The sequence below is a fragment of the Cryptomeria japonica genome, chromosome 10, assembly GCF_030272615.1.
Source record: "Cryptomeria japonica chromosome 10, Sugi_1.0, whole genome shotgun sequence".
Classification (NCBI taxonomy): Eukaryota; Viridiplantae; Streptophyta; class Pinopsida; order Cupressales; family Cupressaceae; genus Cryptomeria; species Cryptomeria japonica.
In genome coordinates this window covers 740847713-740874433 of record NC_081414.1, presented here as the reverse complement: position 1 = coordinate 740874433, position 26721 = coordinate 740847713, and the positions used below count along the sequence as shown (strand labels likewise).

The following is a 26721-nucleotide window of genomic DNA, read 5'->3' as shown; positions in this document are numbered from 1 at the left end:
ATTATCTGATGCACATTCTATTTTTGATTGGTGTAGTTCAACAATGTCACATGGAGAGACACTTGATTCAGCAGTGCACAGATTCTTTTGGTTGGTTGAGGAGGGCATAGTGGGAGACATATTGGATTGTCAAATAATTAAAGATTCTTCAAAGATGCATTTATTTCACAGCTCAGATGAAATTACATGGACCATTTGGACATGAGACAAACTGGATTGTCAAATAGTTAAATATTCTTCAAAGTTGTATTGATGAAATACAATGCATTTGTACATGAGTACATGGGTAATCAAAAGGACATGTAGTTGTAATGGTTATTCTGTGTCACAATGTATACAAATCATGATGATTATGATGAAAAAGATACATAGACTAACAAATCTTATGTATTGATTTATTTGTGTATGACTACATTGGTATATTTGTATTGATGATATACAATGTATTTATACATTAGTACATTGGTGTAGTTGTATTGATAATTTTTAATGTATTTATATATGAGTACATTGTTGTAGCTGTATTGATGATATACAATGTATTTTTACATGGGTAATTAAAAGGACATATAGTTTTAATGGTGATTATATGTCACAATGTATGGAAATCATGATGATTATGATGAAAAAGATGCATAGACTAACAAATCTTATGTACATATGACCCACTTATGTATGTTCATGGATGTCACATGTAAGTGTTTAATGGTAATTATATGTGTAGAATATATGCAAATAATGATGATTATGTTCATTAGTGCTTCCTTAAATTCATTAGGATTATCCTAGGTTCATTACAGCTTAATATAGGCTTGTTAGTCTAGGTTGTTAAAGTTTCACTAGGCCACGATAGGGTATGGGCCTAAGCATTTGACCAATTAGGGAGGCAAAATATGAGAATACATAGTGTAAAAATGCCTAACTGGATATGTTGGAACTGATGGTTCGTGCCCATGATGAGTAGAACAAGAATTTGAGTCGTTTTCAACATTTCATTAAATGCATCTAACAATTTTTAGATCAACTGGAAAAACACTGCCCTAGGAAAACAACTTTGAATCATGAAAATCTAAGGCGAGCTATTGTAGATAGCCCTCACATGACCCTGTAGGTTCAAACAAATCATTCACAAGTGCCACAAATTTTAGGATACGGCCTGTCAAAGTTTGATAATTTTTTTAACTTAGGGCTCTCAAGGGACGACACATCTATAGTATGGCCCTATGCATATGACTAAGTAGGGAAAAAATTCCTAAGTGGACATGTTAGAATAGACAGCTTGCACCCACAATGAATAGAACAAGAATTTGGTTCTATTGCAACTTTTCATTGAATGCATCTAACAATTTTTACATCAATAGAAAAAAACTCGCCCTAGGAAAACTGCTCTGAATCTTGAAAATTTGAGACAGGGTATTGTAGATGGTCCTCATGTAACCTTGTAGGTTTAGATGGATCATTCACAATTATCATGGATTCAAAGATACAACCTATCAAAGTTTGACAATTTTTCGCACTTAGGGTGCTCAAGGGACGATGCCGCTATAGTATGGCCCTTAGTGTTCTACCAACTTGTGGGAAAAAATAAGAGCATGCCTAGGGTAAAAACAACTAACTAGATGTATTGGAACTGACGGTCTGTGCCCATGACAATCAAAATGAGAATTTGGCTTCGTTGCAACTTTTCATTGAATACATCGAATGATTTTTTCATCAACTAAAAAGATGCTTGCCTAGGAAAATTGCTTTGAGTCTTCAAAATCTAAGACAATATTATAAACAGCCCTCACATGACCCTATAGGTTCAAATGGATCATTCACAAGTGCCATGGATTTTGAGATACAACCTGTCAAAGTTTGATAATTTTTCACACTTAAGGCACTCAAGGGACGACGTCACTATAGTATGACCTTAAGCATTTGACAAACTTGGGAGGTACAATAAGAGCATTCCTAGGGTAAATAAACCTAACCAGATATGTTGGAACCGACAGTTTACGCCCATAAAGAACATAACAAGAATTTGACTCTGTTGCAACTTCTAATTGAATGCATCTGACAATTTTTTCATCAACAAAAAAATGTTGCCCTGGGAAAAACACCCTAAATCTTGAAAATATGAGATAAGATATTGTAGACTTTCCTCACAAGATCATGTAGGTTTAGACGGATCATTTGCAAGCGTCATTGATTTCGAGATACAACTTGTCAAAGTTTGACAGTTTTTCGCACTTCGGACACTCAAGGGATGACACTGCTAGGGTATGGCCTTGAGTGTTTGACCAAGTAGGGAGGAAAAAAAAGAGCATGGATAGGGTATTTAGTACTATTTACGCATAATCGGATGTGTTGGAATTGACAATTTGTGCCCATGAAAAACAAAACGAGAATTTAGCTTCGTTGCAACTTTTAATTTAATGCATCTAATAATTTTTTCATGAATTGAAAAACACTACCCTAGGAAAAATGCTCTGAATCTTCAAAAGTTCGATATAGGCTATTATAGACGACCCTCATGTGACCTTGTCGGCTCATATGGATTGTTTGCAAGTGCCATGGATTCTAAGATACAAACAATCAAAGTTTGACGATTTTTTACACTTAGGGCGCTTAAGGGATGGTGCTACTATAGTATGGCCCTGACCATTCAACTGAGTAGAGAGGAAAAATACGAGCATGCCTAGGGTAAAAATCCCTAACCGGACATCTTGGAACTGACGATTAATGCCCATGAAGGACATAACGAGAATTTGGCTCTGTTGCAACTTTTCATTGATTGCATCTAATGATTTTTTGTCAATTGAAAAATGTTTCCCTAGGAGAACCACTCCAAATCTTGAAAATCAGAGACAAGCTATTGTAGACATACGAGGATTTGCATGTGTGTGAATTGTAAAGTCTAAAAACAATGCAGTAAACTAATGCAATCTAATGTCTTATCGGGTTAATTAACTTGGATTTTTTTCATTGTTTTCGATTGCAGTTGTTCCTTAAACCATGGCAAAAAATGATTCGGCATCTATGAACTATGATTAATAACAATACCAATATGGTTATTAAATTTGATGAAGTTGCCAAAGGCAGCCAAATTTAACACTTAAGATTTTGATGGAACAAATTATACCGAAGGTCAAGATTATATAAATAACATGCTATTGTTCATTATTCAACCATTGTTCATTATTACATTCAAGATTAAAGTTTCAAATAATGAAGCCATGCACATGAGGAACAAATTTTATTGAATCTCAACTTCTATATATCAAATTGTTGAAATAATTACAAGTGTATGTCCAAATACAAAAATGGCATAAATGCCAACTCAAACAAAATTGTATGTCCATATACAAAATATACATGCCAACTAGATAGGTAAGTATCCCAAAATGTCTCTATCACATCTTAAACTATTGATGGATCATCAAAATCAATCCTCTTTGAAGCACTCCTTGTCTCTAAAGGATCTTGCACAAGAAAAATCAAACCACAATTGGGATTAGTTATATTATATAATTTACATTCAAAAATTTAACATAAAAATCAATATACATTGAACTATAATTGAACTCTAAAATTGAATTTTTCATTACCTCATGTCCACATTTTCTCTTAAGATGGTCAAAAGTCCTAGAATATGTCTTAAATGATAAAGTAGGGATGTCATCAAGATTTTTGCAGACAACCTATATATGTTCACAAACATAACATTGATACAACTTAGCATGTAATAGTCGATGATTGGAAAAAATATATCTACTAAACACAAAATAAAATAAACACATGTACCTGAGGCATCCCTTTTATTTTTCCAGGTATTGTGGGTGCAGTCAACAAGGATGTGAAGCCAACAATTCTCTCTACAGAAAGACGACAAGTATGTGAAACTATCAATATATGTAGACATGTATAATAATTATTTTATTTAAACTCTTAATTTAATCATATTTGCATACAGTTACCTTTCCCTTGTCTCTAACTATGCTTCCAAAGCTTGGATCGCATAGAAATTCACTCATGCTAGGTGTGTCCTACAAGAGTAAAATAAGATAAACATGCAAGTTAATATATAATTTAATTAATGGCAAGCATGTATACAATAAATAATGTAAATGACTAGGTGCAATAATATATATTGTACAGTTGTCAAGGCCAAATGAAATGATTGTCAAGTTGTTGTCATGGACTTGTGCTAACTCCTCCTCAGACATTAATTGTCAAATAGACCATGTATATAAACATTAGTAGTTAATACTATCTATTATAAATATTCATTTAAAATAAAGTGCACTATGAAATTACAAGTTAAGTCTTACCACTATATCGTTAGTGTATTATGAAGGTACCTCCTCATCTCTAGCATGTAAGGACTCCCAAGGTCTTCTCTAGTTTCTATCATCAAATCTTGTGCATAAGCCATATCATGTACCTCATAATTAGTTATTCATGAACATAAATGGACAACTAAGAGGTGGTATAAATGAGTGTTAATCAAAAATTAAATTATTTGAGTGATTAAAACGTTAATCGCATAAGTCATGCAACTATTCTAAACAATCAAAGAAACTAACAAGCAGCGAATCAAGAAATTTATGGGCGGAGATGTTAAACACATTGCACACACACAAATAATGAAAACTCATAACATCAAATGTACGAGGAAAAACCACAATGGGGAATTTAACCTCGGTGAGAATGCTGCTAGAGTCTACTACTCCAATCTACCCTCACAAGTAAATCACTGATTATAACATTTACGGGCACCAACCCAAAGGAGCACCAACCCCTGACCTGAGCATCCACTCAAGTGATTACTGAATGTAAATAATAAGATACTAGTTGTGCACCAGGTTACAATTGATGTATTATATAACACTGATTATCTTCTGCTCATGAGATTGGCTTGACTCTTTTTGATCTCTGATCTTAGGCTTCAATCTTAGATCTCTGCTCTTTGTTTGTCACTGCTCTTCTCTCTTCTTTTTGTCTTCCTTTGTCTCTTCTCTAATCAATCTTCCATCTTTGCCTCTCTTCCTTGACTCTCAACTCTCAGATCTTTGGTCTCTGCTACTGTTTATCTCACTCTCTTTTCTCTACAACTTACTTAACTATTATTGTGTTGCACACTTCTTAGTTCAACTGCTACACCCTCTTTTCTATTCACCTTACTCTGTTCTCTGCAACTTTCCTCTGCACACTTCTCTTTAATCACTGACCTCATCTTAGAATCTCTTTTCTCCTCTTTTCCTACTCTCTGCTTCTACTTCTTGTTTCCTCTTATCTCCTCTTTCACTTTTAGATTTTTTTGCACACAATTTTTTTGTGATGTTATTGACTGCTCGGTCTTCGTGTTATTGACACTTGTTGAAAAAGCTTTTCTACAACCTCTGTTTCTGTAGAGCTTCTTCTCATGCACATAGACCACTCTAAATTACTCCACCCACTTTCTCAACTATTCACTAACTTAACTTAGTGGTAATCTACGTTAGTTGAGATTTTCCCTCTAAAAGAAAAAACAAAAAAAACCTTCTCGAGCCATGGAATGATTTGCCTTGTTTCATCATTCCAATCTGGTAGCCATCCATATTTAATGCAACCTTCTTTTTTTTCATTTAGTAAATTCTACAATATTTTTTATTACCTTCTATCTCGGGCACACACAGATCTTTCCGCCAACAAGAATTTCAAAAATAAATAGCTCCAGAAAAAATCTTATCTCAAATTTGCAATCGTCCACTTTAAATCTTAATAATCTAATTTTTTACTTTGCATGCAAACTCCATTTTGAAAGTATAACTTCAGTTATAGCTCTGCTCAACATTTATCGCTCTTCCAGTTTGCTTCTCTAACTAAAAGATCTTCTTTGACAGGAAATTCCGTTTTTGGTTACAAAGATATATCAAAAAGATTTGTCTACCTAACATTCACGTGTCACTCAGTCACATGGAAGATGGTGGGACCCATCAACAACTCCCTCTTCTTACAAAAGATCCACATTTGGAAGAAAATCCACATTGGATTCATGGGCAATGTTGATGTGTTCTACAGGTCTAATAACATGAATGTTATAGGCATCGCAAAACAACCAAACCTTCTTGTGGGCTGGCAAGATAACACGCCATGAACAGTTTCATTATCCTATGGTTTTCCCTCAAAAGGCCATCTTACCCATGCAGGCTGGCAGGATGCATCACCTTTCTTCATTTTATGTTACCCCGCAGGACCATTTTTCTTCAAACCTGCACGCTGTGGGATAGCGGGGTTCTTTGTTTGTCTTTGTTAAGTGTTATCCCATAGGGTTATATTACTTGTGAATAGCATGTTGCAGGATGGCAAGAAACATCATTTTCTTTTCTTAAGTGCTACCCCACAGGGTCACATTTCCTCAACCATTTATGTTGCGGTATAGTGGGGTGGCATAACATGTCATGTTATACGCATCCACTATCATAATTAGCCTTCCCCTGCATGGTCATCTTTCTTCCATCTATCATGTTGCGGGGTGGTGAGGTGACTAACCCATCATGTTATTGACTTCATCCGCCACAATTCAACATTACCATGTAGTGTTATTTTACATCCATCCTTTATACCGTGAGACAGTGGGGGTCATATAATTGTAGCATTACTGACATCCCCGATGTAATTTACCCTTACCCCGTAGGGAATTTTGTCACCAGTCCATCTTGTTGCGGGATGGCAAGGTGACTAACCCATCATGTTATTGACTTCCCTATCATAGTTTTGAGTCTAGCCTGCAGAGTGTTTTTCCTTAGGTTTTTCTTATTGGGAGATGGTGGGGCAACATAACCATCATGTTATTGACATCTCCTATCACATAACCATCATGTTATGCACTTCACCGTCATAGTTTCACAACAACCCTTTTGTCAATGTAGTGAGTTGACTGCAAGATAGCACTAGCGATAACCTACGTGTTATGTGCTCTATCTGTAACATTTCTATAACTAACAAGACGTGTTATATACTATGACTGATACTCCCTATAACTAAATGTGACTAACATGGCATGTTATACACAACTATAACTAACTTTTTTTTAGTCAAACTAAATTTTACAATCCCTTTCCAACTCAATGGTTGATGACTCCTTCGTCCAATTTCCAGTCCCAATAGCACATCCCATGCTTGCCTTCTATATCTCCATGTGTCACTAACATGATGTGTTATATGATGCTGCAACAATACCTATTCTCTTGGTCAATCCTATTTACCCATGGTATCATAGCTCTATGGCCTTGGTCCTCTAACCACCTATAGGTCCAATATCTGACTCCTTTATGCTCTCTATCTTATTTAAGACTATAGACTCCATGAAACCTCCATCCATAGTGATTCAACCTACACAACTCTTTTATCCAACTCTGCTATCCTGATGCAACACCATATTAGCCAATCTGATCCTCTAGGGCATTCATCAACCTGCACCTTTATCCAATCTAATTGATGCATGTCTCTACATCATAGTCCAGTGGATGTCAAGCTATTCCTTTGCACATTCTCTGTCAATTTGCACCTGCACTGGGTGGCACATATCATCTCTGCATACAAATTTTATTTCTCTACAATACACTTCCCCTCATCTCATCTCCAACCTACAAAATGACCTTGTTGATATCAATGACAACATAGTGTTCTCTTCTGGAACTTCAACAAATCAGCCCTGCACACACATGTTGACATGAATGACAACTTCAATGCTAACAAGTTTCAGACTAGACACCATTGTCATTATGCCAAAAACTTGAGCTATCAACAAATGAGAAAGCGACCAGAGACAAGGATCAATGGGAGATGGGAGGAAGCACATGTTGTGAATCCTGAAGAAGGTGCTAACCCAGTCAACAATCTCCCCTTCAACGCCAATTGAGGGTCCCACACCAACAAAATGAAGGAGGCCTCCTAGGATTCAAACCTATAACCCAGTGCTCTAATAATAGTTTCGGACCAGACAATGCTACCATTACGACAAAATCTCAAGCTATAAACGAACGAGAAAGTGGACAGAGACAAGTATCCATGTGAGGCGGGAGGAAGCACATGTCATGAATCCCAAAGAAGGTGTTGACCCAATCAACAATTGTGTCTATGGGAGGAACAACAAGTTGTCCAACGTGACCTAATAATAATTGATGGTACATAGCACAAATATGAAACACACAAATATGTGGAGTTGAGGAGGATGTGCCAGTGCCACCGGATCCATGACTAGCATCACCAAAAGGCTAAGCTAGTGTCCCAATTTGAGAAACCAAAAGGTCACTCAAAGAGTGAATAGCTTATATAGTCTGTGACACTACCTGAACAATAATATCTAGATGCTATACTCGAGGTGGGAGATTAATTGGAGGAGGGGGAACATATGGGCCCTATAATACTCGAAATGCCCCAAGTCTATCCTAAGGAATACCTCTCTCCACACCCTGGAAAGGCTTGATGTCAAAGTAGTTGGCATGCTTGCCCAAAACAAATCCAACATAAAAAATTTAAAGAAGTAGACTGGCACATCGAGATTTTTGTTGGGTGGTCTATCAAAAACCATCCACAAACAATCCCAAAAGTATTTTACAATATCATCATTTTGATACTATTTCATGGCAAGTTTTTTTTTCACATCTGTAGGTTGTCTAGTGAGGGGATTAGTAAATAGCGTGGAAATATCGACTTTAGATATCTCAAGGTCATTCACCTAATCATAGGTCAGACCATTTGCATATTTATCCCTCATGGTCTCTCGCCACAAAAGACCAAAATTGTCCTTAATGGTGATGGTTTCTACATTGTTTATTATAGCATTTAGTGTGGTTAACATTGGAGATAGAAAAGGGATTCTACTATAAATATTATTAATGCCCCTCAATTGGTTCAAATTTTTACCAATTAAATCTTGAATTGCAGGGGGGTTTGGTAATGGAGGGTTTGGTGGTTGTGGTAGTTGTGGATTGTCATTGTTATCACCCTTTTTATCTGATTGAAGTTGAAAATTTGGATTTAATTAACAAATTTGCAATAGTAGTGTATTTGTTATAAAAGAACCTAATTCATATCAAAAAAATTGAAAAAAAATCAAAAAATACAAATATATCATAAAAATACAAGGAAATTGATAAAAGAACATACCTATTGGCAAGATTTTGCAAAAAAATGCTCTAGAAATCAAATATCTGGTCAAATCGGATATCGGATCATTGTTTTTCACCAAACCCATGGGTGAAAATGACCCATAGGCTGTCTCATCCGGGTATAAAAATACCCACAGGGATTAGATATCCAATTAGAATCAAACAATTCTAATTGCATATTCAATCCATTTTCCCTGTTTCTTTTTAAAAATATGATTTACATGTATATTATGATATGGTTTATATTTTTCCATGGCTAAATGTACTGACATCCAAGCCAAGCAAACAGTCAAAATAGATTTTTCGCATTTTTGGGCTAGTGGAGAGGGCAATTTTTTTTCCATATTACCACTTTTCAAGGCCCCTCATGATCTTGTACATACCCAAGCACACAACCTTGACAAACACCATTAGTGTATGAAATCTTAGGTAGGCCAAGCATCAAAGATTGAGTGCTCATCTATTGTAGATACCTATAGTTGACATGACCAAAAAATTCATGCCAAAGCTTGCTCATCAAATTTGCATGAGCTATGAATGAATAACCAATAGGAGCTAGACTCTCAAAACCACCAAAATATTATAACCAAGATGCGGGATCAACACACCCAATAGCCACAATAACATCAAGATCATGGAGGTCTCTCATAATCTCTTCATGTGATGTGAACTCAACTATCCTCCCCATCCTAGAATGACAAATTTGATACATTGACAGAAGCTTGTTGGATATGTTAGGCATAACAAGCACAACCTAAAGAAAACCATCCTTAACATGAACTAGGCCCAAACCAATAACTCAAAGCTGAGTAGAATCCCCCATTGCAATTTGTGTAGTACTACAATTTGAAAGAGAGTCAACGAGATTTTAATAGTGTGTCATATGGTGAGAAGAACTAGAATCAAGTTTTCAAGTAGCATATTTAGACAAGGCCAATGTAGAATAAGCTTGACCTTTGCCTTTGTTTGAGGAAGAAGACTAAGGGGCTAAAATATGATGTTGATGTGTGGCCTTCTTTAAAGCCTCTAGTCTCTTCCAGCATCTAGCAATAGGATGTCCCTCATCACCACAAAAAATCAAGGTTCACCAGACTTCTTCTTCTTTGTCTTGGAGGAAAATTCACCAGAGACAATAATTAGCGAATGGTGGAGTGAATCTAGACCTCTGATTTGACTGTTGAGAGGGCTTAGAAGGACACTCACTACTTGAAGAGGTCTGTGTCTTAGGATTTGACTTATTCTTCTTTTTTCCCTTAGAGAGTTGAGCAAGAAAGGCCCGGGAGGAGGATACTGAACGTGAATCACGTTGAGTCAACAAAGCTTTCTCCTATGTCAACCACTCACAAAAGACCTCAAAAGAGGGAAAAGTGAAGGTTGTACCCAAAGCATCCATGGAGGCATAAAATATAGAAGTGAAGACTTAGAAAGGCTCTTGAAGCTTATCCAAGGTCAATTTATACACACTCTTTATGATATTTCTCCTTACCATAACCTTTCAACAAAGATATGAGAGATTTGAACTTCTCTAGAAAGTCCTTAATAGTAGGAAATTAATTGGGCATCAAAGTGGTCAACTCCATCTTTAGATGGAATTCCCACAACTCATTAACTTTCCAAAAAATATCCTTGAACTTAGTCCACATGGCTCAAAAAGTAGTGCATGACTCAAGGTGAAATAGAAAATTGTTAGAAACATGTATGGCAATCAATCCCATAGCCTCATCCATCCTATTCATGTGCTGAAAAAACTCAAATGAATGATTCAAGGTGGGTTGGATCTAATCCAATGGAGACCACAAACTCTTGGACATAAGCAACTTAGTCATCTGATCCTTTTAGGTGTGATATTTATGGGGTATGAGACAAACAATAGAGTCCACCATAGGATTTAGGTGTGAAGAGGACCTGAAAAGTATAAATTGACCCCTCAACAACAACAAAACACAAACCCTAGTGCAATCGAAATGAACATAAATAATGCAATCAATAAATCACATCATCTAAAAATATTGAAAAACTAAGAAAAAATATAGAAAATACACCTGTATATATAAATAGGTGAATCTGAGAGCTTTTTGATGATGTCTAAAAGTAAAAAATGGGGTTCATTTGCCAAGTTATGGCCCCAAAAGTGCAAAAAAAAAAGTCTAACTTTGGAGGCTTATAGCATAGACCTAAACTAGAATTTGACAAAACTACAATCATGCATGGATTTGCATTAGAACCAGATTTTTGATGATATGTGGGAGTCAAAAAAAGGAGCTCGTATGACCAAGTTATGAGCAAAAACCCGAAGGAATATTTTAATGCTTGTGAGGTCAAAGTGGTCAAAGGGGGTTATCAAACTACTGATGTGGTGGTCAAAGTACTGATGTAGTAGGATGATGTGGTACCTTGTTGATGTGAAGTGCATAAAAAATTTCACCTCCTTGCCAAAACAAAATCTCCTTAAAAAAAAAAAATTTCCAACCAATTTTAGTGAGAGGTAGCCAAATTTAGATTACTCCACGAAACTAGCTTAGGCACCAAATTTGGAGCATAAAGGATAAAAAATAGCATTTGTAGGTGCTAATGTAAGGCCTGTGTAGGACTTTAAGGTATTTATGTACCTTTTAAAGGAGACCCCACTATTTATAAATGTTTGAAAAAAAAATTAGTAAAATTTTCATTAAAAACTTCAATATATTTTGCAAAGCAATTGATTTCACAAACTTGCGTGAGAAAATTTTGACCTGATTCTTTTCTTGATGTAAGCATTGATGCAGGATGGTATGGTGGTATAGATGTATGAAATTGTATTTGTATTGAAAAATGTGTCCTAAAAAAATTACCAAATTTTTTGTCGATCTCCAATTTTGAAGATTTTTAGGCTATCTTAAGGTTTTTGGGCCTTTTGAGCATGATAGAAATGTCCATTTTACCCCAAAGTGAATAGATCTTTTTAGCTAATTCCAAAAAACCACCTCAAAAAACATGCCCTCAACCAATTTGGCCCTAGATTTCAACTGCTTAAATTCTGAGAAAATAACAATTGATTTTAGGGTTTTTCAATATTGCGGATGTGATGGTGATGCCCATTTGTCTCCAAAATCGATAAAAAAAAATCCTTCCACTAGATCCACAAAAAAGAAAATGGATGATCCTACAATGCTTTTGAGCAAATAAAACCCTCAAAACTTAAGAAGAGGCTTGCCAAATCCACACTCTAATACTCTGTTGAATTTTGTAACACAAACACCTACAAGATGAAACAACATACAAAACACCTTTCACAAATAAGTGCTACACAAATGAATGGTATATTACTCAAAAGTAAATAATACAGAATGAATTACAATTGTACAATGAGGTGCTTATGAAAAAAGCATAGAGCTAAATTTAGAAGAACTAAAGTGAAAACATGAGTAGCTAAATAAAGATCGGCTCTAGCTAAACTAGATGCATACAAGCTTTAAAGCTAGATGTACAACTAAAATAAGCACTCCTAAATGAACTTAAGCAAAAAAGCATAACTAATTGTACAAAAATAAATTTCAGCAAATTTCATATTCGAAGTCTACAATCTGCCTAACATCCCATCACAAATTGTGGGTGATTCAAATTATGATATTTTATGTTTGTTCGTCTCTCCACATTTACCCTCAACTTTTAAGATATGTATTTTGGAACTCACTATTTTCAGAGATCAACTTTGTAAAGAAAGTTATCGAGTCTGAAGAAAGTTATCAAATCTGAATGTAAGAGTTGAAGCTCGGATATAATATTTCTGATTATTATAATTTTTAATTTCTTTTCTTTTATGATTTCCATATTTCCTACCATATTTCAGATAAACAATAAAAAATATTCCTCATCCATTTAACAAGTTACATCAACACTTTCAGCACTATCAAGAACATCCCATCGAATCCTCATCAAAGTTATGTCCCTTTACTTCTTTAATAATCACGTTGCCTTTTCAAATAAGATTATGTAATTTGCAACATCTTTATAAATTATAAAAATGTATGAAGGCATGTTATTCAATCTTTGAATTGTAAAGATAAAAATGCAAGGAATCCGTGTATATCATGCATGACTATGTGAGCAAGTAGACTAGTTAAATGTGGCATGGTAATAGCTTGCAATTTGTGATCTTGTTTGTTCTTCTAAAATGTTTGATAAATGACAAAGGGTTGTAGCTCAATTGGTTGGACACAATTGGTGAGGATGATGGTAAGAGATATTGATGCCAACATCTATGTATGCTAACTTGTTTCCATCAAAAAAAATAATTAATAAATTAGCATATAGCATATACAAAGGGATAAATAAATTATTAATTCTTCAAGCACTATTAAATTTTATTAGGAGAGTCCTCCAATTTATTGTTAAATAACATTTTAGATCATGTTTCATAATATATCATTTCTCTTTTCAAACTTACTCATTCTAATGATGAATCATGAAACATAATGAAAACCAACAAATTATTATGGATCCTTAAAATTTCAAAGATTATCTCATATTTTATTAATTGGTTTCGAAACTGCAGTTCATTCATTGACAAAGATAGACTTATTTATTATTAAAAGAGAAGTAAAAATTTATTAAATAAAAAAAAAGATAAATATAAAGAAGATCCCCCACCAGATAAAAAATTACATGACTATATCAGTTTCCACTCAAGGGATGGGTTTATTTATCTTATTTCTAACCTCGGTCAATAAAGAAGGGGCGAACAGCAGTGAAGTACCTAAAAGTATGCAGTGTTGAACTCTAGTTAAAGACGCATCCCAAAGACGCTTCCCAATTGATCTTATTTACAGCCTAGGTCAAAAAGGACGGACGAAATCCAACAGCAGTTAAAGTAAACGTATGCTATACGCTTCCTATAGAGGCTTCCGATAGACGGTTCCCATTATCTACAGTATAAAGGATCCCCTGAATGTGTATTGAAGTTGCATAGCCTAACAAAGGGGCTACACAAAGGTTTTGTGTCGCAGGAAAAATGGCCCAAGAGAAAGTAGTTCGGTTTGGAATCCTGGGGTGTGCAGCCATAGCCACAAAACTTGCGAGAGCAATTGGGATGACACCCAATTCCTCACACTACTACACAGAGGGGTGTTTTAAGACAATATTTAAGACAATTTTTGATGAAATTGTCTCAACTTGAGACAAAAAAAATGTTTAGTATTGTCTTAAATATTGTCTTTAACCGAGTGTCTTAAATTATCATCTTTAAAAATTGTTTCCATAAAGACAATTTAAAACAAAAGTTTTTTTTGTCTTTGCGGAGACAATTTCACTTTAAAGACATATTGTCTCTAAGACATATTCTCTCTCTAGAGACAATAGTTGGGATTAAAATCATATTGTCCCTCGAGAGACGATATGTCTTTAGATCTCAACTATTGTCTCTCTAGAGACTATTAAAAAAGGTATTAAAAAAATAAACAATTTATTTTAAATATTTTTGTGTAGTTTTCAATAAAAATGAATGAAAAAAATAAACAATAGAATTATCAAAAGTTTATGAGAGTCAAAAGGGCTCAAAAAAGGAAAAACCAATGAATAATGACAAGTGACAAGACAGAGCAGCCATGAGCTTAAAACATCCATTTGCAGTCTCTAAATATCTCATAGCAACCTTAAGTTGTGTGATAGTCCTAATGGTGATAAACATAGCATGAAGGATTACCATGAGCCAAGAAGATAGAAATAGAGAGCCAAAGATCATGAATAGAATGGAAGAATTGTTAAAGTATAAAGCCCATCATGATATAAAATAATATTGTTAAATATAAACTACTAACCATTGATTATTTCATGTTAGGGTACAATGGATTTGAACCACCATCCTCCTCCTTCTAAAGAAGATGCTCTTACATTGAGCTAGCACCCTTTAAAGACTAATTTTACCCTTCAAAATCTTGGGTCTCAAAACAACTTTTGGTTTAGTAGTGAGTTTTTTTTCTGAATAATGATTGATTAAATATGACCATTGCCAGTCATTTTGTGTTTTAGTATTGAACAACTTCTCACTGCCTTGAAAATAAAACAACTGTGTTTCTTAGACACCTTACAATAGCTATCTGACTCTAGCAACACACAGAATGTACAAACTTCTTGAATGATACATTTGAGTTTGTGAAATACCTACATGGTCTAATTCTAATACTCAGTGTGAACCTATTCAATGCAAAATAGGTGTAAGTCATCAATCCACAAATTCAAAATAAGTTGTAAGAAGAATCACTAGTGAAAAGCCTTCAAATTGATGATTAAAACTGATACTAAAGAAATTGAAAACCTAGTGATCTGTGAATCCCTGAGAGAAAAGAGGACTCTCCACCTACCTTAGCCACACTCCAGTTGGATGAAGCTCCAAGAGCCCAGGGATTTGGGCTATTAAGCCTTTTAGGAATACCAACATGCACACTATGATATGCACTGTATGAGATTGCTGTCCACAAAACAATTGTCACGAGCACTCCATAATCTGCTAAGAAACTCCTCAACAACCCTATTTAAAAAAGCAATTTGTTAGTTTCAATTAAGTTTTTTAAAATCAAGTCTCATAAAAAATGATTTATTTTTTCCATTACTCTCTCCCTTTGACTGTGTCCTATTATGAAAGGTGACATCAATAAAAAACAAAAATATTCTACAAGAAGGTAAAGATGAAAAATCAAGAGTTGAACATAATATTTGTGGGCAACCCCATTTCAATTCAAAATACAACTTAAAGTAAACTACGCTAAAATAACATATGGTATAAATGCAGGGTGATCAAATGAAATTTGAAGATGAATGTCAACCATAGGAGCTGACACAGTAATCACAAGAAAGCAAATGTTTAAATGCAAATACTCCAACAAGAGCAAGTACAAGATGCATAGTTCAGTAGAGAACTGTAAAGAAAGACTAGTTTTCCAAAGGAAATGCACATAACAAATTCAAACCGGCGATAGTTTTGACGAGTTGCTAAGGTACATAGAGCCACATTATGGGAAACATGTCAAATAGATGCCAAAAGTATAGCAAAGGGTTTGGACTTTGAAGAAGCCAAAAAAATAACATCAAATTTGCAAACTAGAGAAAGGCCCATGCATATTGAAATATGTGTCTTGAGCTTGATAAGATTCATATCCATTTCAATAAAAATACATTCAAGAAAAGTAAGTTAGCTCCAATATTATGTCAAACTATCAAGATCAGGCAAACATTGTACTGATAGACAACTATTGTGGGGTGACAATGTTGGATTGCATATTTGCAAATAACATTTGCATAATTATTTGTATTTAAGACATTATAAATTGCTTCTATAAGATCAAAGATTGAAAGAAGAAAAGAAAATTTTTATAACATTGTAAAATTAGACAAGGTATAATTTCAGAAAACTCTAGATGAAAAATTATATTGACATCACTTTAATTTGGAGCAAAATTATCAGCACCACAAGGGCAAATATCAATTGCATGTTTGGGATTCAGAAGCAACAGTTACAAATAGATTAACATAAAAAAGAATAGCAAGATATACATGAACAACAAGATATACTTTCAAATTAGGATAAGAAACTATTTCTATAGAACATAAAAAGAAATCAGTAATGTAATTGTCATTGACTAAAGAAGTATTCGATAAGTGGTAGTTGGAGTAGCGTGTTTAAGCAATAGGGTTGAGACTTTGAGAGAAGAGCCTTAAAAATTAGGATTAAAGCTGAAATGGAAGAGCTTAAGAATTAGGATTTAGAAACAATATTGTATTGTGATTATCAAAGCACAATCATGTTAACAAATATCCAATATTTCATACAAGTGGGGAGAACACTGAATCACATTTTCACAACAACAGAAACCTTATTTAGATTATATTTTTATAGTTCATTTGTTACAGATCGAAGACCAGATTACAGATATTTCCATCAGTGCCTTGAACAAAAATAACTTGAAAGTTTATCTGTTATAATTGAATGCTATGACTTTTGAATTTAGTCTTTTTATGCTTGATTGGGTGCTTAAGCTGCAACTTATATAGAGCTCAATGCTTCATGCAAGATCTGTATATTAAATAAATACCTACAGTTTGTGCAAGATAACGACAGAGGACGGTCTTAAAGGAGATGATTTTCAGAGGTGTAAACCCTAGGTAAAAGTGCAATCCATAGACTGAAGAAAGTTCTTGTCAGGGTAAAGGAAAAAGGTATGACAACATGGAGGCAGATAAAGGCTTACAAGTCTTGTCAAGGGTTGGCCTTGTGAATGTAGCAGAGATTAGGTATGAACTAAGAATAACAACACTAGATATGACAGTCCCAAGTGCAATCAACAACAACAGTTAAGAGAGCCATTGATGGAAGAAAATGACTTTAAGACCTAAATGAAATCCTCAACCAGAGGTAATGTAGCATAAGTGATTATCATCGGGACAAAATTTTGAAACTCAATTAGAAAAGTAATTTGATAGTAAGGATGATCATGGAGAAGCGATAAATTTTTTTGACAGGATACATATAGTTTGCAGAGACTTATAGGAAAACAATGCAATGAAGATGATACAGTCCAATGTCAATGCCTTAAAGATCTAAAACAGACAAGGAAAACAAACATAGGTCATGTGTTTACTGTTTTCTTGATGTTAACTCTCACAATAGTAGTAAAAGGTTTAAAGAGCAATCAAAGGCACGGTATGACAGGCCATAGTAGCCATTGAGAAAACCAAGGGACTAGTGACAGTACTGTGTAGGTAGAAGACACTCACCCATGGTTGCGATAGACAAAGATCATTGACACTTGTGTCATCTTTTCATGTATCATTATTTTCATTTATTTGGTTATCTTTAATTGTAGCAAGTTTATAAAATCTAATGCATAAGGAGAAGGTCGATGATGTGAGCATATTCTATCTTATATGATGAAAATATGGTGCTAGCAACCAGATATCTAGCTATAGGAACATCATCATCTGTAGCCATCAATGTTATTCAAATAAGAATGAAACTTGTAGGCAACAAGATTCTGAATAAAGATTCATGTTGATGAATCATACCATGGAATATCCATGTGAATTACATATCTAAAATAAATAGAATTCTCTTGTAAATGTTCTCAATTTTAAATTTTAAATTATATATTTATATATAAAAAAAATAATCTAAACTCATTATGAAATATTCCAAATATATTTCGAAGTCAAAACCATAAAAAGAAATCTGCACAAGGAATACTCATTTTTTAGGAGTTTTAGATGATAAGAGAAGTCAAATTATGAGATGAGATGGAAGTCCAAGTTCTTTTTTTTTTTAAATTGAGTGTGCTGCCTAGTTTCTAGCCCAATAGGGTCAAAGTATACATTGTGTATTAAAGCCCAAACATAAATCATTTTTGTTTACAAGCTTCCTGCTTACCTACCTGATGATGAAGAGTCAAACATTGATAGGTGTTGCAACCAAAATGATATGTATGTGCCAAGTATGTATTGCGGTGGGAGTATGTATGGCGGTGGATGTTCAACCAAATTGTGGTCTTTGGCGTGAACCTTCAAGTTATACCAAGTGCATAATCTTGCAGTGGGAATTATATTTTCAAAAATATATATATTCAGATTTCTCAATGCAAAATTTGAGAGACATATCACACAGAGGGCAATTAAATTTGATTGTACGTGTTTTAGCATATTATCAGATATAGTTTCAACATCAATGACAAATATATGTTCTTGTCTAACAATGATAACTAATGATATTTTAGAGCAGTCATATGTTGTTGCAATCAATACAAGGGCAAAGACGATCTGGCCACAGCCAACACAAAGCAGCATCCCATGCCAAATACAAGCCATGGAGTCAGTGGAAGATATAGTCCCACACAAGGACAGGGCAGTTAACTGAAGGAGAAACTCTGTGTACACACATCTAAGAATACTTTTGCTAGCTCTAATAGAATAAGTAAAGAAGAAGTAAAGAAAATTAATGGGCAATCTCAAACAATGAGCAGAGATAACAGAAAAGAGAAAAATATTGATATTCCATCATTTTAGAAGGACAAGTGATAGTATAATAATGATAGAGAATGACAATCACTACCTCATGAAGCCAGGGATATAAGTGTGGCAAATCTGATAAGTGTCAAAATAACAGAGGGCTGATAGTCAATAATATCAGTTTCAGCCGCATGTTGACATTGATATCAAACAATAAATTGAAATAATGGAAGGTCTCTTCTTCTGGCTAATATTGCTAAGGCTTCTTTCCCCAAGATTAATTTTGTTTCATTCTTGGTTCTATTGGGAAGTCACTCTCCTCAAACCATCTCTGAATGCTCTTCCTATCATATGTAGCTTTATAAAAAAAAGTCACCAGATCTTTCATCATTTCTAGGAAATTGGGACAGTCATAACAAGGCCTAGACAATAGGTTTGATGGAACACAAACTATACAACATTCCAAAGACAGCTTGAGCAACAATTCACAATGATCAAGATAGTGAAAAGACAACTTATCTATGATAATCATCTTAGACAACAAAACATGTCAAAAGGAATTCCAAGTAGATAATCACAACATTAAAGGATAGCGCAGAGCAGGTCAGATACAGTGGAAAGAAATGTTTCTAATGACAGCAAGTTTGACAATGGAGTTAGAAGATAGATCTATACAAACACCCCAAGCACTATTACCAATCATGTTAGGAGTGCAGTCTTTTCTTACATAAAATGAGGGATTATTAACAGTTAAATAATAAGGTGCAATCTTCATCAAGAGGCAATAGAAAGGTACAACCCAAGGAAGAAGTATCATAGTCAATGCTTGCAAATAAAGTTCTTGACAGTGCTATAGGCCATGTCTTCAGAATGGAGGCCATTGAAAGAGTAAAGAGCCCAGCTACACTCACAAAAGGGTGCTGCCATTATAGTGATCTAGAAAGATTTCAGTCCAGTCATATGGCTATGTCTGTAGCAAAGATTAAAAGAGGATTCAAGAGCAGTCTCAAGAAGAAAAGGAAGGGTGTGGCAGGACTCTACACAAGCAGTCAGTGAGAAATGATTTTAAGGACAGTTAAGGAGAATCATAAAATATTGATGGACAATCTTTTGTCTCAGGTATAAAACAATAAACTAAGTATTCCACAGTAATCAAAATGGATCTCTAATGATTGTTTTTGATAGTAGCTGCTGCATATGAGCAAGGAACATGACAAAGGCTAGCATACTACATGTATAGTCTCCCCAAGAAACAACACATCATTGCCAACGTCCACAAGACAATGATGGCATGTCTAAGGTAAGGTTTTGAATTCAAAGATATGACAGCCATCAAGTTAAAGTACAGAAATGAGGTTCTGAAGACACAAAATGAGGCCTTTGCATTGATCAGTGACAAAGAAGATGCTAATAGTGGATCAAAATAATAGTGTGATGCTGCCATAGAAACAGAAGATCATGATGGTCTTGATTTTAGATGAGTTAACAATGAAATCAAACCTTATTTGAAGCTTCTATTAAGACAATATGAAATGACAGTATAATGAATGAAAGCGAGGTATCAGTCAATCAAGAGGTTGCCAGTCCCAAGAGGGACTCTAATGCAGTCACGAATCAGAAAATGATAGTGTTTAACTGCCCAAAGCTTCAAAGACAATAAGGGTTTCTCAATCCTCTTACAAAGTTAAGAAAAAGATAGTGTTCATTATAGTTTATAAGTGTTTTAAAATAAATTATGTACTACGTGGTTGTTATAGTAAGCACTCAACAAGCACACTCATGCCAAAACGAATTTTTTGAAATTAGATTTCTGTTCTCCAACAAGGATCAAAACTATTACCTTTAACTTAGGTTGGTGCCCTCTTTTAACAAGTGCATGTGATGTCTAACATATTCCCCGAAATTATCAATCCTGGAGTCTATGCTAGAGAACTACTCCAAGCAATATTCTCGGGATTCAAGCCGGATTCCCCAGATTTAATTCCTCCATTGGGACACAATCGAGAGAGACAGTGTGGGGCTCCCGAAAAGGAGGCAAAGTCGCTAGTTGGTGCTTAAACTAGGTTGGGTTGATACGAATAGACAAATAGGCACTTGCTCGGTATTAAACATAGCAATGTTAAAAAAAAAATTGTAAATAATTTTTGGGTTGATACAAATAGACAAACAGGTTGGGATTTTACATTATTTTATGTATTCGTTTCCTCCTGCTCGGTGATCAAATCTTTATATCAGTAGGGTTGCTGATTACCCAGAATGGCTTATAGAGCAGAGGTGGGCATTGAATCAATTGGTGGTAGAGCCCCACTCAACCTTACTCGAAACACCCTTCCTGGCACCCGATCATGAATCATAATATGTATATAAGAATGCGGTTCAGGATTGCTGCTTCGAAGAACCAGAATAGCGGGGTGGGGGGTTTGCATGCTAGCAAGATAAACGGATTATTCTATGGTGGGAGTTTCCTATATTCTTATATAATATGTATATAAGAATGCGGTTCAGGATTGCTGCTTCAAAGAACCAGAATAGCAGGGTGGGGGGTTTGCGTGCCAGCAAGATAAACGGCTTATTCTATGGTGGGAGTTTCCTATAGTTGCTTCCTCCATAGAAAAACTGAGAGGTCAAGTGGTTTTAAAAACCAAAACCCATTCAACAAAATCAATCAGGACAGGAGTCGACTGACTGACGGGAAAGAGAGGAGGCAGAGCTGTCGGATGGTGTTGAAGCGCCCTGGTGCTGCCCCATAAAATAGCACATGATTTGGGTTTTTTTTGGGTACCGAGATTTTCTTTTTTAAATTCAGAGATCAAATAAAATCTCGTGTCCACATACGTGACATTAACCATTAACCATTGTCCATGTTGATTCCAATAAAAACAGACAAAACGACTAAGAAAAAATAGATAAATAAAAACCTCCGAGTAAGGGGTTACCTGAGAATTCACCTGAGCACGTACGAGAACTCCATTGCAAACGAGCTACAGTTTCTCCAACATATTCGAGCTCCTTTAACAGAATAGGGAAAGGGATAAAAAAATTTCAACACAGACAATACCCATCTAGAATGCCCACTTCCAGGGCAGATAATTATTTCATTTTAACAGATCCAAAAAACAGAGCAAAGGATACGCACATTTACAGAAAAAAAAAAGAGATCTAGAGAAGAGAAATTTATTACCTGTTTGCAGCATAGACCTGGATTTCTCAGCTTGGACAGTTTGCAGCTCAGTCTTAGAATGTTGAATGACAGTGCATGAGACGAGTTGAATACAAGATGGGTAGGACATAGAAAACTTCCGGCCATACGATGAAAAATCTTCCCCCCTGCATCCCCATGATGTCGCAGTTGCTACTGCTAGTTTCTTTTTATAGTTTCTGGATTCAATCCATATGTGGGTAGAAAAATACATCAAAATATAGACAACATTCTGCTAATGACATTCAAATTATTCCGAGGAAGTTACCATATACTAGCAACTATATATGGGCAACATATAAGCAGAGACCATCCATTTCCTGACCAACACTGTAAAATAGATTCAGATTCACCAAGGAAAAAGTTTGAGGATTCCAAGATACATGATGAAGTGAATAAAATATATTTTTTGAGTGTTTATACATAAATATAAGTTTTACATCTGTATATGGTCACAAAAATCTGTCACTAGAATTTACTGTTCTAGCTTTGTGGTGAAAATGAAATTCATAAGTTTTATGCATAAACATTGTAAGCAAAAGATTTTGTCTAGTAAGATTGTTCATGCATTGTGATTTATTATTATTCTAACCAAAATATCCTCTTGTTTATTTGTCAAAATATCAATACACTTATACAAAACAATTCTTGCATAAGAGTCCCAAAATAGCATCTTTATCGACATCCTTGGTGTGAATTATCACATAAAAGTTGTTGAATTTGTATTAAAGATCCTGTGTTAGGAAACCCTGTTAGAGCTTCTTGGTCTAACAACGCCCCTCAAATTTGTTAGCTTTTTCCTTTTTCTTCCTAAAATAATGTTAGAATATATTACAGCCGCTGAATTTGATTTAATCCGTTGTTTATTAAAGATCATCTTCATTGTGTATTTGTGGCCTTTTTGGGGTAGAAAGTGGTTGCAGTTTTCTCACTGTGATTCTCCTAACTATTTAATTTTGTGATCATCATTGCTCCTTAAAATAGGGCACTATCATTGGATGATCAATTAGATCTGATGATAGTAGTAAACCACATTGTGCAACTTTTAACCTCTCCCATGGAATACCACGCCACATCATTTCTCTTGGAGAATAACGCTTGGCCTAGGGCAATAATCATAGATTAACTACACATACAGATATACGCATTCTCTTTTTTTGTATTGTAAATCACTTAACTTTACATAACTAGCATACAGTGTTGACAAACAACTTCTTACACCATGCCAGTGACAGATTTAGCAAAAGAAACTAATCATGGCATGTGAAAATCCCCAACAGGGAAACCACAAAATTTTATGGATGCTGCATAAAGGGAAAACAAGTACTTACCCGATTCAACCCTTGGGCTATGGCATAAACCGATGTACGAGAATAAACCGTTCAAGATCTCTAAACCCCACGATCTAGAGCTGGATAACCCATACGTGAAATGTGTCTTGTTATTGAAAAATTTCGGCGTCGTTGTAAATGATGTGGTAATTTTGCTGGTGCACGTTGCCGAAGATGGAAGGTCCCGATGCAAGCAGCCCAGACGAGCCCAACACCGCCAAGCACAACAGCTGCTCCTTCCCGTCGTCTATCTCAATAAAGCCCCCTGCTCTATTGCCTTCCCCGCCTCTGCTCCCGGTGCTCCTTCTTCCCTTGTAGCTCCTGCCTCTGCAATTCAGATGGGGAAATATGGGGATTTTGTAGGTAAAATAGAACCCCTCCATTCCCTCCTGTGACCCCGCCATTGATGATGAATGCCTCGCATGAAGCCGTTGCCGTTGGGGAAGCAGAAATGAGCTGCATTGAGTGATAGAAGAAATTAAAAGAGAGGGATAAACATAATCTTATAAAAATGTTTTCCCTATTGTCTTAATTTCAGACAATTGAATATTAATAAAAAAGAGTTAAACTAAAAAATATATTTAAGACAAAAATAATATTTTTTCTTAAATTAATGTCTCTAATACCTCTCTTATGTAGTAGTGTCAGTATATGCAGTTGCCAGTAGATCAGTTGATAAGGCCAACGCTTTTGCCTCTGCCAACAACTTACCTCCAGAGGTAAAGACGTATGGAAACTATGAGCAGCTTTTGGATGATCCCTTTGTAGATGCAGTGTACATTCCTTTGCCTACATGGTTGCATCTCGAATGGGCCCTCAAGGCTGCCCACAAGAAGAAACATATTCTTCTGGAGAAGCCCCCTGCCCTTTGTGTTGAAGACCTTGACACCATCATAGAGGCCTGCAATAACAACGGCGTCCAGTTCATGGATGGCACCATGTGGATACACCATCCTCGAACTCCTAAAATGAAGGCCTTTCTTCAAAATCCAGACCTCTTTGGAGACCTCCGTTTTGTAAGTACACAATCCTATTTTTGGCACTTAAACCTAATAAGTGCAATGTGTTTTTAGTTTATTGCTGGATTTTAGTATCTCACCCTTTTCTAAAATCTGGGTAATCCATACCATAGACAAATTTGGTTTTATGCTGATTTTCTATTTGATTTTACCTACTACGTAACTCTTTCAAAAAATCTGGCTTATTGTCATCGCAATACGTTGTTCCAGCATAATCCATATCATGATGTTTTTTTCACTTCTGTATTTTTTGGGTTATAGCATACACGATAGTGTAATCCAGTCATCTGGGTTTATTTCCATACATTGCTTGTTTGGTGGCAATTTATCTTTCCATCGAAATTTAAATAATGATGTGGGTGCAGATTGCTCTTATATTTGCTCCTTAGAAATCTTGCAACTATGGTTATTTGCAGGTCCACTGTACTTTCACACTTGCCTTATCTGGTAAGTTCTTTGAGGAGGACATCCGAGTTAAGCCGGATTTGGATGGACTTGGTGCATTGGGTGATGTTGGATGGTACTGTATTAGGGCAATTTTATGGGCTAATGATTACGAAATGCCTCAGAGTGTGATTGCACATCCAGGACCTGTTTTGAATGAAGGTGGAGTGATTACATCTTGTGGGGCTACTTTGTCTTGGCAAGATGGGAGGGTGGCAACTTTTCATTGTTCATTTCACTCTTGTCTTACCATGGATTTAAGTGTCCATGGGTCTAAAGGAATACTTAATCTTCACGATTTTGCAATGCCCTATGAGGAGAGCTCTGCATCATTTTTCTCTTCCACAAACAACAAGCTCTGGGAAATGAACACTGTTTGGGGTCCAAGGCCCAGTGAGCACAGAGTTACAGCTGAATTTCCTCAAGAGACTTTTATGGTTCAAGAATTCGTGAGGCTGGTTAAGGGAATCCAAGATTCTGGAGGAAAGCCTGATTCTCAATGGCCCTCCATTTCCAGGAAAACACAGATAGTGCTAAATGCTGTTAAGACATCTATCCAGGAAGGCTTGATTTCTGTTACACTGTGAAGTAGTATACAAAATTTTAGAAAATATTGAAGGATGGATTTGGATTTGGTTTAGAGAAGGAAAAATCCTATATAAGGAAAGTGATGGGCTAAAACGATATTTTCATGATGGCAAAGGATGATGTAACAATTGTATGATAATTAGGTTGATGTAGAATTCTAAGGTCTTAAGTTACAAGTGCATGCTTCAAGTGTTGTGTTTGAAAGTTTGAAAGCCATAATAATGTTTCATGTTTATTTAAGTTTATTGATGTATTTGTGAAAAAAATGAATGCAACTTATTGATTGTTGAAACTATCGTAGTCTCTAAGTGAGCCAACAAGTATAGACCAAGATTTATTTACAAAATAGTATGTAGTAACCTAACCCTAATGTATAACAAGGTACAAAATGGAATGGATGGAAGACTTGAATAAATGGGATGGAAGTAGGATACATTAAAGTAGGTGAGGACCTACAAGTTGGTGAGGCTAATTTATTGCACATGGCAGCTACAAGTAGTTTTTTTCAATGGCAGTTTTCCAAGGCACCACCAAAGGTAGTTTTCACTGGAGGATTTTAATTTTTACTACCTTTTGCATTTTTTACTCTTTTTCAATTTTTGTTGGATGTCAAACATGATACCTTTTTGTTAGGTTTTCATCATGATGACAGCTCCAAGGGGCTATGGAAATGGTTTTCATTAGAGAGAAGATTTCATCTTTATAATTTAATTTTTTTGAAATTTTAAGAGTTTTTTTTCAATTGGGATACTCATCAAATTAATCATGGAAGATCTTGACGCTCACACTATTGATTGTCAATTTGAAACTCATGAACTCTAATCTCTTCAAAATCCTCTTGGAGGTGATTATAATACGACCAAAGACATTTAATGGCAATGAGGCACCATTGATTGGGCATTCTAACTCACGAAAACATCATCTAAAGATTATGGTGGCTAAGATAATTCCACTAGATTTTCACCATGGACATAATTGTACACCTCTATTATTATAAGAGAAGCCTATTTCATATTAAGGTATCCTTGAAG

The 26721-nt window shown here is 35.3% G+C and overlaps 1 protein-coding gene across 1 annotated transcript; it reads left to right on the top strand.

Moving 5' to 3' along the window:
* Window positions 1-14130: 14130 nt before the first annotated feature.
* Window positions 14131-25689, top strand: LOC131066175 (uncharacterized oxidoreductase At4g09670-like). The gene is made up of 3 exons (XM_059212733.1): window positions 14131-14245; window positions 24282-24655; window positions 25075-25689. Exons 1-3 carry the CDS (start codon window positions 14131-14133, stop codon window positions 25687-25689), a joined length of 1104 nt encoding a protein of 367 aa, XP_059068716.1.
* The last annotated feature ends 1032 nt before the right edge of the window (window positions 25690-26721 follow it).

Excerpts from the sequence above, each read along its gene's own strand:
- LOC131066175 (XM_059212733.1), top strand. The coding sequence starts at position 14,131 with ATGGCCCAAGAGAAAGTAGTTCGGTTTGGAATCCTGGGGTGTGCAGCC. Across the intron at positions 14,246-24,281 it reads ACACTACTACACAGAGGGGT|TGTCAGTATATGCAGTTGCC; the intron begins GTTTTAAGACAA and ends CTTATGTAGTAG. Across the intron at positions 24,656-25,074 it reads TCTTTGGAGACCTCCGTTTT|GTCCACTGTACTTTCACACT; the intron begins GTAAGTACACAA and ends GGTTATTTGCAG.